The following is a 13,067-nucleotide window of genomic DNA, read 5'->3' as shown; positions in this document are numbered from 1 at the left end:
AATTAAGTTAATTGGAATCCATACAATAATCCAAATTTAAGATGTATAAATAAGATTCTAATTTTTTTTTTCCTCTCTTTTAGTCTACTAAAGGTCGATTTTCTTAAATTTTTAATTTTTTATAATTCAATAGTTGAGGCGTGGGAGGGAGGATCTGAATCTTGAATGTCTCAATTGAAGACACTAAGAAGTGTTAACTAGTTAAATCATCAATTTATTAACATGCTTCACAATGTCTTAAAAAAATCAAAACATATTTTGAGCTTGTAACATTAATTCAGGTCAAGAGAGAATAAACACTAAAAATTAAACCAAATATATCTTAAGTTATTGAGGAAGAATCTAAAAAAACTTGTTAATGTATTTATATATATTGCATGATGATCTACATCTTAGACATAGAGTGAAAAACACCATGATTAATATTGAACTCAACTAAAAATCCAATACTAGCTAGTATTGGATAACATTATTTTCTACTATTATGTAATCTAAATATAGGACATACAAAGTTACGGAGCAAGAACAACAATGAGCATGACTCAAAAGCATTGATCACATTATCACACGTCATGCCTCATAATATAGTACTGTGACAAAAGGTTCGCATATTGTTCAAATATGGTTGTTTCAGCCCTTAAATATGTCTTCTTCAAGTCATATGCCTTTTGATTTTCAATAATCACAGCGCACTGTTCATGAATTATCTTGATATCTTTCTCCAAAGAAGATTTTTTATTCAACATGTCTTTCATATGCTGATCTTTTTTATTTTCTGCTTTCTTTACAGCTTCTCGATTCCTCCTTTTTCTCTCTTCAATTTTTGCGGATGTTGCAGTCATGCTCTCCATGGCAATGCGGGAACTGAGATTAAAACATAAATCTTATACTAGCAAACATACAATATTAACAACAGTGAAGCATATAGAAAGAATCAATTACACATAAATACAATAATATTAATAACTAAAGTTTTAAAAAAAAAAAAAACCATAAAGTAAATAGAACTATAACTTACCTTGAAAGCCCGTAGTGAAAAACTTGTGAAACTTGAGAATAAGCTTACAATTGTATTAGTATTTATGGAGGACCCATTAGCTTTGTTCGTGTGTGTGCGGTGCTGTTTTCCGAATCCATTTATGTAACGGAAAGCGTCACCCTTTGATGCTGTGATTGACACAGTGTTTTGCTGTGTTGGTGTCTTAACTCTTACGTCATTAGGATAAAAATTATTTATCTGTCCGAAAAATAAAATAAATTAGATTTTGGGTTAGGAAGTTAAACGGTTTAGTTGTAAAACTTATCTTCTTGAAATTTAAGAGTATAGGCGGTAGGTTTTCTATAATAAATAAATATATATATATATATATATATATATATATAGTCGTGTATTCTTCAATGGAGTTCAAAATCAAAAAGCGCAAATCAATTGGCATTGGTGAACTCCGTCTATACTTGTTCCAAAACACTTCAATTATGTGCCACTGTAGATGCAAACTAGTGAGACATTCTTTCTGTTTGAATCATTCCTAGTTGTTCCTTCCCTGCTCATTGTTTAGGTGTTATTGCAATTATAAAATAGATCCCCGTAAAATGATTGGTGTGTTCTTTTATTCCTTAGAGTAATGTTATAGCTACAAATTATTTTACAACATTTTTACAAACTGTTGATATGACCAACATGTCAATGGTTTTTATCTAAACTCATCATTAACATCACTTTTTCATTTACCAAAAACCATTCACCACATCAACGGTTTGTACCATTTTTTGCAAAAGCTTGAAGTTTTCTTTAAGCTCAACTTTTTAGAATGCTCATTAAATTATAATTAAAAATACAGGAGAATTGCTACTATAAATTGGATAATATGAATTTAAATAACACAAGATTTGTCTTGCTCCAACAAAAACACTAGTGGTATCCCCCGAAATAACTTCAACCCAACAAATTAATAAAGCTCAACCATAATCTAAGGGTAGTAGTTAAAATAAATTATTCTCTATGATTGCCTTTGTGGACGGTGAAGTATAGCTTCATTCCATTAGAAATAGAGTAATGCTAAAGATACAAATGTTTTTACAAAAAAATTTATAGATTGTTGACGTGGTGAATGATTATTGGTAATTGAAAAAGTAATGTTAATAGTGAGCCTAGATGAAAACCAATAAGATGTTAACTATATCAATGGTTTGTAAAAGTGTTGTAAAATAGTTTGTAATTGTATCATTATTCTAAGACATTTTATCATACTAATGCGTTAGAGGATATAAATTGGTTGATTTCAAACTTTTGAAATTGTTTTCTAATGAGCATATGTAAATTTGGTTATTTGGCATCAGCTTATAAGCTTAGTTTTTAGCTTTTAACTTTTATGTACAGCTTTTTAAAACCTTACTTTTTTTTTCCGCATTTTCTCATTTTTTCAAAATTTTCCAAGATACAAGCATATATTAGCACACTTTTAGCAAAAAGCTAGATAAGTAGTTCCCAAACTTAGCTCAACAACACATAAAAAAAGTGGTGTGCATATTTCCTTGAGCTTAACTGGTGTTGCTTATATTCTGCGATTTCTTCTGTTTCATCTACACTCTAAATGCCTGAGATTTTCTTCTTTTGCAGTAAGGGCGGCTACTGGTGGCAATGAGGCTGGACCATGGGCCGGTGACCTTGTAGGTACATGCTTCTTTTAATCTTCCAAATCTATCCCATGACCTAATGTACGTTAGTCAATTGTCACTCTTAAAGTCAGAAATATGATAATTGTCATACTTCAACATACTTTCAATGAGCTCTAGTATGAGAGTCACTGACATTATTTTTAAGTGGTTGTTTTCTGCCTCTTATGTAACAATCCTGTCTAGAATACCTCCAAATGCATAAAAAACTACAGTGTTGTGCTCATTTCTTTTTTAAAGATTCGGATTGACCTGGAGAAGATGAGTCATGATGAATTATATATATAATAAAAGAGAAGATGAGTCTTGATATGAACGCATCTAGCTGTTCCAGATGAATGACAATAGGAATTTTATTGCTTTGTGTTACCAGGTTTTAATTGGATTTTTAACAGTTCATTTCAGCCTGCAGAGTTGAGCCGTTAACAAATATAATGAGGGCTTCAAAACCACTACTGGGGGTCAAGAGCCTCTAGAAAAGGAAGAAACCATAGATCTATATAATAAAATGATCGACTTTGAGTAAAATCATCAGCTTAGGCATTTACATCTTTTATTGAAGTGACAGAATATTATACACCACTAAAAGAAGCAAATATTACGTACAAACCTTAAATTCTGAACTTTCTATTTACATACACATGATAAGGTTAAAGGAAAAGTTAAGCTATAGAGATCATCAAATGTTCAAGAGGGGACAACAAATGCAAATTTCTCAACTCAAACGCAATCCACGGGTGAACTGGTGTTCCAGAGAAGACAGGTTTTGAGCCCTTCTTTTTTTCGCCTTTTCCTTCTTAATGTGGATCAGCTTGTCATAAACACACCATGGAAAGCTAAGGAAATGATCTTGATTCATACCCTCATTGTAGGCACCCCAATAACTATAATGATATGTGACATGGTACCATGCTGAAGCTTTTGCGTATACATCATCAGCTTCTCCGCTCTCATTGAACCAGGCCTTAGCTTCCTTTCTCAAGGACCTTACAGCCATAGTAATTGCTTCTGAGTCTCTTCTCTTAGTGAAAGACTTGCCCATCTTCATAATATTACCACTGAGTATCTCAGCCTCAGTTTTGATGCCATAATAGTCCATCAAGTTTCCCAACTTGTTGTCGTAAATTTCCTTGTAATAAGCAGCATCATCAATGAAATCCTCAAAGCCATCAACTTCCATATCAGAGTCATATGACCTCCTTGCAGCTTCGGCAGTGAAGGACTTAAAATAGTTAGTATTTGGTGCAATGTCTTTCACCTCCCGGAAAAGCTTTCCAATCACATTGCGTGATTCATAGGTGACTTTGTCAGACTTCTCCATGAAATCTGGATATTCTTTGACATGAAGCTTAGGTGGTATTACAGCCGGCACACCAGTTTTATTAAAGTCAACCGCAATTGAAAATAGCTTCGCAAGCTCTATGCATGGGTCACTCATTGCTTTTAAAGGCTCTTTATCTGCAAATGCAGTATGGGCATTGGCAATAATTCCTAAGCTGTCATTGACTATGTAATTGGTAAAATACTCCTCGACTTCCTGTAATTGAAAAAAAAAGACACCTCACATTGGAATTTGTGGGAAATAGAATTTTATATAAGTAGTAAGCTATGAGACTTGAAATAAAATTGAGCAGAAACTTAAAATTCATTGAATTTACTGTACATTATGACATATACAGGAATGCAAGTCATCAATTCAATGCTTTGAAGGATTTTCATGGAATCCAATTCATGTAATGCTGAAAAGACTAAGCTACTATAAAGCTAATGTTTTAGTTTCCATGCTGATTGTATATAAAATGCTGCCCCTCCGGTACAATTTTTACCATGTATTAAAGAATACATAGAAATTAGGCTTGTATGAAATCACAACCCAAATAAAATGTTAAATAGTTCCTATTTTAGATGACCATCAGATGCAAAACAAATCTCTCAACAGATAAATAAAAGACAACTCTCTTAACCAAACCGAAGAACCCACAACACAACTTCGAATGCCTTTCAGTCATTTACTACCATGCCAGGGCATTAATAAACAAAAAATTAACAAGTATTGGCTACTTGGTATCACCAGTATCTCCTCCCCCCATCCAAGATATATTTGGGATGCATTTATGATGATATGAAATCATCAAGCATTTCAAATAGACTAATACTTTCTTTTCCTTCTTTTCTAACTCAAATATGAACCTGTGATTGTCAAAAGTCCTTCCACTCCACTGAAAGTTACCTATTAAGAGTGTTACTCCCACATTGACAAGAAGAGAAGTGGGGAACTGTGATTGTCCCTATAATTAGAATAGTGGTGTAACTTCTAGAGAATGTGTGTGTGAGAATTGGAAGACAAATCTTTTATGTTAGTGTGAGAGCACCTTCAGGTATATTGGGGCTTTGGGTTTGTAAATGTTTATTGTGTTTTTGAGGTTCATGAGAGTAGTTGTAATTCATATTTTTATAGTAAATTTTGGTTGGGGCAAGAGAAAATAATTAGTTTTGGTTTGCAAAGAGGTAAGAAGAAATGACAATCGAATTTGCCAACAAAATCTATGACAAGTAGCGTGCATAGCAACAGAATATTAAAGAGGGAAAAAAAAAGCCAACATGCCTTAGTACCCAAAACAGTCAATATTTTATCAACTCCTCATTTGATTATGAGAACCCACATTGCAAAAACCATAATCTTAAACTAGGGCTCCTACTTTGACTAGTAAATCAAACCTTAATTGAATCAAACCAAAGTGCACACATAAAGACCAATGTGCCTCAATACTCAACACTCAAAACACTCAATATTTTATTAATCAACTCCATCTATTCTTTGAGTACATTAAACATAAATATATGCAAGGACTCTTTCCTGTACTAGTAGTATTAAGACTACTAGTTTGAGAAGTCCTCATAAACTAAAAACTTGATAAGGCAATAACTAATAAAAGACAAACTTGGACTCAAAGAAAATAAAACCTAAGATACTTAGGATCTCCAAGAAAATTATAAACTCAACTAAACTACCAAAATACCATTGATTCACAAGGGAGCAAAAGTTACAATTTTGTCTCTAAATACAAAATTGACCACAACTAGTTAAATCAAACCCATTAACCCTAAGACACATATAACTAAACTTTTAAAATCACATCACTTACTTTAACCATGCTATGGTTGTGCCATAATTGGTGTTGCCCATGGATTTAGACAGAATATGTGGAACCATTTTTGTATCGTGGTGCTTACTATTTTACTGCTTCATGCGTTTGTCACAACAATTATAATGACATCAAGCCACACAAGGGGGGAAGAAGGGGGGGGGGGGGAGATAGAGATATCATGAATCATAACATTGAGATACCTTGATAGAAGGACAAAATAAGAATTGAAGATGTCAAGAAAACAACAAGAGAACCTACAATTTAGACCCAAAAAAATCTCCCCAATTACTTGTACATATTATCATTTTATCCAAGAAAGCCATACCTCAATGGTAACATCATGATCCAACTGCAGACTTTGTGCTGGAGTGTAATCCATTGGCTGAATTTGCTGAGGAGGAAGGAGTTCACGATCCCAACAGACAAAGTAGATATCTCCATCCAAGTCACTACCCGAACACTCATTTGGATGGGGCCTTATATTTTAAATTTTTTTTTAGATCAGAAGTCCATGATTACATGGAAGTTTTACACAGGAAATCAAAGCACTGTCAGTCACAATCATCTTTAGAAAATAGCTTTCAAAAGAATGAACTATATTTTTCCACATATAAACTAATTGATGATGTTGCAGACAAAGCATATAGAAAATAATGGTTTATCTTGCACTGAAGCTGAAGTCCTAGGTTCCAAATTACACAGACTTAGAATATCCAATTGGTTCAGATGCCAAAATGCCAATATCATCTGCATCTCAAACTTTAAAACCACAAGGGAAAGCGAAGTTTTCGTGTTGCATAGACATTTAATTCCCTTGTGAGAGAATAACATTAAGTATCTAAAACATTTATTTGAACCATGATTAGATTATTCTTTCCCTTTTCAGGATTTTTTTGGTATAACTCTAACAGGAAGACTGCCACATCGCAAACCTGTATCCATGTTTTTATCATGTTTTAAAAATGACAAGCATAGTTGGCAAAATTATTGCTAACTAGAAAGAGACATGACTAAGCCTCATATATAAAAATTGAAGGACTTCATGCAAATTTATCCTCAAAGGTTGCAGTTGCAGCATATCATCTGCAGAGAATAGATTCTAGCAGTCAACATGTAGAATCTTGCTAGCTCATAAACAAAGTGGATATTTCACATAAAGACATGAGAGACAGCTAAAATTTGACATCCTATAATTCAACTAAATCAAGGATTAGAGTTGCAGAAGTACTAGAAGATAATTTACCTAGATCCTTTTTGGGGAAATACAACACAGTCCACCATATGGTGCAAAGCTGGCACATTAACAGCCTTCAAAACACGCACATCTCCTGGGTGCAAGCAAGGGTTTTTTGCAACAACTATTTTCCCCACAACAACTTTCTGATCTGATCCACTGCCATGGCACATGCTGAAATCATTGTATAGCTGCCCATGTCTATTGCAAGAATACTGCACAAATACCTCACCATATTCCAAGGTTCTGGTTTCATCTAGACATCCCATCATTGCTCTTCCATTTGGAATAAAAATTCTTGTTTTAGTCCTTAATTCCAACAACTTTGATGCCCGGAAAGTCTGCAGCATCATAGAAAGAAATGGTTCAGAATCAGGCCTATAACCACACATGAGTAATTCCTTTAGAACACTGGTATTCTCTCCTGGGGACATCAAATCCAGAGCCTCCTGTGCCCTTAATGGATCTGTTAATATAGCATCAAGTTGTTCTACAGCTTCTCTTTGTTTTTTCTCAAGAACATAATCCTTAACTCCAAGGGTAGACAAAAGGGTGATCAATTGGCGATTTAGAAAACAAGGTTGAAACTTGCTAAATGCCAAAACATCTAGCTTTGTGTTATTAGATTCATACTTAGACATGCTCTTCCTTAATGATAATTTCACAAATGAGGTCGGATCAATTGCCACAACACCTTTGTACCCAGCATATCGAATCTGAAAGGCAGATGGAGTTTGCCCCTTACAATTGCATTTTAAAGCCACTTTCCTAGCAAATTCAGCAGATATTTTTCCAATTCCATCAGAGAAGACATAATTGACCCCACCATATTTAATCTCTATGTCAGGAATAATTTCAATTTCATGCCTACTAACACTAAGAGTTTCTGTGGATGAACTGAGGGATTGACCCAGTCTGGCAGCATATTTCGCCACATTTTTAATTTGATGAAAAGTGCCCATCTTCTCTCTGATACCAGCAGCATTAAATCCTTTTGTTGAAGCAAACATCCACAATGAATTCTCCCGTAATTGACTTGATGAGAATGCAAGAAATTCAAACCTCTTATCACCAATCACTATGCCATTTCTAAGAATAGATAGAATCCTTTTGTAGATTCCGGTTCTTCTATCCCCATTCCCAGAAGATGCACGTGGAGATAAATCTGTTGAATACATTTTATCTAATTCCTCATCAACAAATGAGACACGAAGAAAATTATCAATATCTTCAGGATAATTGCGTAGGACACGATTTGATACATTAATTTCTGGACCACAGAAGTAAACTTTACAAGGTGTTATCTGAACCCTATGTACGTACACCAACCCAGAGTCTAATGATATAGAAGGAGACTTTTGAGGATACCTTGATGTGCTGTACGTTTTATACTGCTCACTGAGCCACTTCGAAGGCTCATAGCAACATCCTTTTAGGTGAAAGAGTTTCTCCAGGGCATGTTCTATGTAGGAAATCTTAATTTTTCTTGGATCAATCAAGCGGTAAAAACTAGCATCAAGTGTTGGTCCTGCAAGACAACCATTCTGAACCAACGAGTTAATTTTAAACAAGATCTCATATGGTAAAGCAACACCAGGCGGAGGACTAACAACAGGCACTAGATCCAGATTGGATGAAAAACTAGACCCAAGTTCCAGGATATATTCTTCTTCACTTTCTTTGTAAAAAACAAAGTTCTCCTGAAAATTTGGTAGTTGGTGACCAGAAGGAAGCTCCAAACACAAAAAAGAAGACTGCCCAACACAGCATGATGGAGTGAAATCAGTTGCACGGATCCATTGATCATCAGGAATATGCATGAAATAATTAAAAATAGGATTGTCAAATTCATTTCCTGATGTGCGTACAGCCTTCTCATAAATCCGAGGAGCGCCTAATAACTAAAAAAAGAAGACAAAAAGAAAAATATTATAATATAGATATTTATAAGAATCCTACCATCAATGTGCACTAAAAGTAAGTGTAAGGAGAAAAAGTAAAGTCATTTTGTAATTATAGAGAATATACCATGCTTTGTCAATAGCTATAGCAAGCATCAACATATACCTAGAGTATATGCTTATTAAGCAGTAGTTCATACTAGACACAAAAATTTCTCTTTATATGAACCTTGCACAAGATAAGTAACTACCGAAAATATTATTTTGCATAAAAAATTCAATTTATATATGCATCACAAGTGTTGCACTGATAAGTTCTCCTAAGAATAAGTATAGTTGTTTACAACAGAAGATAGAAAAATCAAAATTAGAATTTCAGAGTTTATGCACAACTATAAGATGATAAAAGAAGATTGGATGAACTCTTTAATTAGTAAACTACACATGCAACGAGTAGGTCTTTGAAGCCAAAACCTTACCCTCCAGCCCATTATTATGAGAGAAGAAAGTGCTAGTTGAACCATAGTCCACTGGCAGATGAATTTCTTTGAATATATAGTCCAGATATTATTTAAACTATGTAATTCTTAACCCTTGTGGGAGTATATTTGTAATTTGAATATTATTATTTGAATACGATAAAACCAGTGTTCACGTGACTTGATTCAACAAAATAAAATATGCAAATTGTTCAACCAATACAATGGAAATATCAATACTTAAATAAAAATATTTGTTTAGCTGAAGAGAATATATATATTAAAATAAACCAAAAAAAAAAATAGACCAACCTGAATCAGAAGATACTTTGTAGATTGACCAGGAGGACAATGTAAATCAATTTGCCAAATATTCTCATAGGAAAGATCAAGTTTGTATTCCACATAATTATGGGACAAAAAAAATTGTAATTTCTGTAATCCAGCCCCAAATTTCACAGAAACATTCACTGCTTTCCATAGAGTTACAAATTTTTTATTTGAAATCTGATAGCCAAGATGCAGCTTTATATTTTCCATGCTATGCAGAAAGGTTCTTGGCTTTGGTACAATATCACGCTCCATTTCCCGAGCCGTCAAATAAGAGGTCCCATACCATAGGCGTTTACTAGCCAAGGAGATAATCAACTCAGCATATCTAGTGGTGGTGAATTGTATGATAGCATATGCCAGTGGACGCTTACCTTTGCATTGCCTAATCTTAATAGCAAAAATAGTTCCTTCACCTGTATATCGCTCCACAAATTCCTTAACTGCCTCTGCAGTCGCAGCAGAATGGAATCCATTCAACTGAACTGTCTTACCCATCCAATCCAATTAATTTGACCAGGACTCTTTTCTGCCATAACAAGTCAGTTATCAAAAATATATTAATGTTTTGCATGAGCACAATATATCATAAAACAGGAAAAAAGTGTTTAGCATTTCCGTCAAGACAATAAAAAATTTATTCCCTCCATAGAAATTACTGATAAAATATATACCTTACCAAATGAAGCTTATTGAAATAATTAGTATAAACGTTAAAAGTTTTGAAAGTGTTTAAACCCAATTATTTAAGAAGTAAAATTGCATAACTTAGTGAAAGATCATAATAACTAGAAAATGAAAAAACCAACAAGTCTTTATCAATGCAAGAAAGGCAAGAAAAAAATCAAGCTTCTATACAAAAAACAATTATCATCCAGAAATCAAGTCTGGTATGGATACTTCCAGACCAGACAAAAAACATTTCTATGAGCATCCACAAAGTAATATTTCGAGGGGAGCTCAATCTTTAACTAGATGCAGTCAGAGAAAACAAGGATTGTCTAAGTAAGTAACTATCATCATGAGATCCATCACTCTTAGTCTTCCTGAAAAATTGATTTTGAATTTTAACGTATCTCTTCATTTTGGGCATCACCTACTTGTTACACGCTGCTACCTCACAAACTACTCTCTCATTTTTACTGCATCACCACACAGCCATGTCACACAATCAAATAAATAAACACAAAGTTAAATACTAAGTAACCACTAAGATTTTGGATGTACTTCCACTGCCACTAAATATTTGAAAGAATGTGATTCTCACTCTCAAAAGAAAATCCAATACTTCAAAAGTTCTAATCAAATGCTGCATTAGAGTGCGAAATCTTGTACTAGATCGTTGAACTAATAATGGGTAGGATCATAGATCAAAAGAAAATCTAGCACTTCACAACTTCTAATAATCCCCAAGCAAGAATGGTAAAATATTGGACAAGATTGTTGATTGGGCCCTTTCTTTGTAGGTTCACTCTTCAGTCCTAAACCTCTGTCTATTCCTAAATTTGACTAGGCCATACAAATATCACTTTTTCTTAAGATTATGATAATGTTGACTAACAATATTGTGTATCTCACTCATATTCTATTCTACAAAGAACTCTAACCTTCACTGTCAAGTCGGCCTTTAGCAAAGGGGGAAGCTATCCCTCACAGTATAGTCTAATGTTCAAAACAAGTCTCTATGCTAGATCATAAGAAGTGGATAACAGGGAAAGAAAATAATAAACAACTAATATTTTCTAATATTAGAATAAATAGGCATTTCAATGAAATGATATGATAGGCACATGCTTGTGAGGGTTTTGATCTACTGTGTAGCAAGTTAGAAAGGTTCAGATCTCTACTATTCAATGTGACTGGTGACAACATCAAGAAGTGGAAGTAGAGTGGCTTTGGCTCTTGATTGATAATATGACCCATAATTAAAAGAAGACAGATCACTTTTCTTTTTCACTAAGTAGCAGTTTGAAAAATAAGCAGCAAAATTAAAGACATCTTGATACATACCAATAATTAATCAGAAAACACAGTATCTATCCCAACTTATAGATTTACATAAAACAAACATAACTAAAAGACCCCCATAAGTGTTAGACAGTGTAGCCAGATTATTCACTAAACAAAAGCACTATGAGAATGATAAAATAATGCTCATACTCAAAATGCATCAAAATTAATCAAACACACTAGTATGGATTATGGAGTAGCACAAAGAAACCTTTACAAGAAATAAAGCAACTCCTTTATCAATTGAAAATTCCAAACAATTTCTACCCAGTAAAACAAATTACCAAAAAAAAAAAAACAGGCCCTTTGATCACTTTCACTTGCTAGCATTACACAGTCACAGAAACCCATATAACTGATGAAGAAAAAAGTATATATTATAAGAGTCTCAGTGTCAGTTTCTCACCAGAAACAAAGGAAAAAAACCCCAAAAGCTATGAAGAATGTGAAAGAACACAAACAGAGAGAGTGTTTCTCTACTCTTCACTCTCTTTTGTTGGCAATCCTAAGTCAATTCCTCAGACTAAAGTCTAAAACAAATATACATGGAATTAAAGAGGAAGGAAGGTAATTATTCCCTACTTCGCGGGACCCTTTTGGTTAAACTATTTCTGCTGACTTGTTAAGCTGAAGTTGCCATGACCCATTATTGGATTTTCACTCTTCAACACGCTCAGACTTACGTGCTACTGACACGTTTCGATGTTTGGTTGGTTTTTTTTTTTTTTTTGTTTGGAGGATCCGATGTTTTGGTTGGTTTGTGAAAGCAAGGAGTCTCTTATAGCTAATAGTTTTAGGCCACGTAGTGGGTTACTCTGTGCTTGAGTGTTCTAGATTCTCTCTCATTCATTTCTATTTGGAGGTAAATAATTTATTTTTAGGCTGAATCTTTGCGATCTGTAACGTGACACTATCATATATGACTATATAATTAAAGAGTTATTTTATTCCACTGCCATAACTTTTTTTTTTTTTTTATAAGCACTGCCATAACTTTTGGAATAAAGCAAAAAGATAAAATTTAGATAATATAAAACTGTAAGTATGAATATTATGTACAAAACACTCCTCAAACTTCTTTTTTTTTTTTTTTTTTTTTTTAGAATCAACACTCCTCAAACTTATGTGATACAAGTTTTGTCATTTTTAATAAAATATAATTAAACTTTTATTATTTTCATGGAAATTTATTACTTTTTCATTATTTATAGTCAAATCGTATAGAAATTTGGAGTCCTTTTGGTAAAGAAGTTTGTAATTTTTTGAAATATGTATAAGTAAAAAAAAA

General features: G+C 33.5%; 1 protein-coding gene across 1 annotated transcript; it reads right to left on the bottom strand.

Moving 5' to 3' along the window:
* Positions 1-3,204: 3,204 nt before the first annotated feature.
* Positions 3,205-12,302, bottom strand: LOC115971074 (RNA-dependent RNA polymerase 1-like). Its single transcript, XM_031090753.1, has 5 exons — positions 12,186-12,302; positions 9,752-10,298; positions 7,069-8,960; positions 6,151-6,301; positions 3,205-4,213 (listed from the first exon to the last, which is right to left on the bottom strand). Exons 2-5 carry the CDS (start codon positions 10,265-10,267, stop codon positions 3,392-3,394), a joined length of 3,381 nt encoding a protein of 1,126 aa, XP_030946613.1. The 5' UTR covers positions 10,268-10,298; positions 12,186-12,302; the 3' UTR covers positions 3,205-3,391.
* Between the last annotated feature and the right edge of the window lie 765 nt (positions 12,303-13,067).

The sequence above is a fragment of the Quercus lobata genome, chromosome 12, assembly GCF_001633185.2.
Source record: "Quercus lobata isolate SW786 chromosome 12, ValleyOak3.0 Primary Assembly, whole genome shotgun sequence".
NCBI lineage: Eukaryota > Viridiplantae > Streptophyta > Magnoliopsida > Fagales > Fagaceae > Quercus > Quercus lobata.
The sequence above is the reverse complement of the archived record's forward strand: the minus strand, read 5'-3'. Positions and strand labels throughout refer to the sequence as shown.

Bases quoted from the DNA above. Each gene is read 5' to 3' on its own strand.
- LOC115971074 (XM_031090753.1), bottom strand. From the start codon at position 10,267: ATGGGTAAGACAGTTCAGTTGAATGGATTCCATTCTGCTGCGACTGCA. The intron at 8,961-9,751 runs GTTGGTCTATTT...TTCTTTTTTTAG, and splicing joins CAAAGTATCTTCTGATTCAG to TTATTAGGCGCTCCTCGGAT. The intron at 6,302-7,068 runs GTAAATTATCTT...TTAAAATATAAG, and splicing joins TTTCCCCAAAAAGGATCTAG to GCCCCATCCAAATGAGTGTT.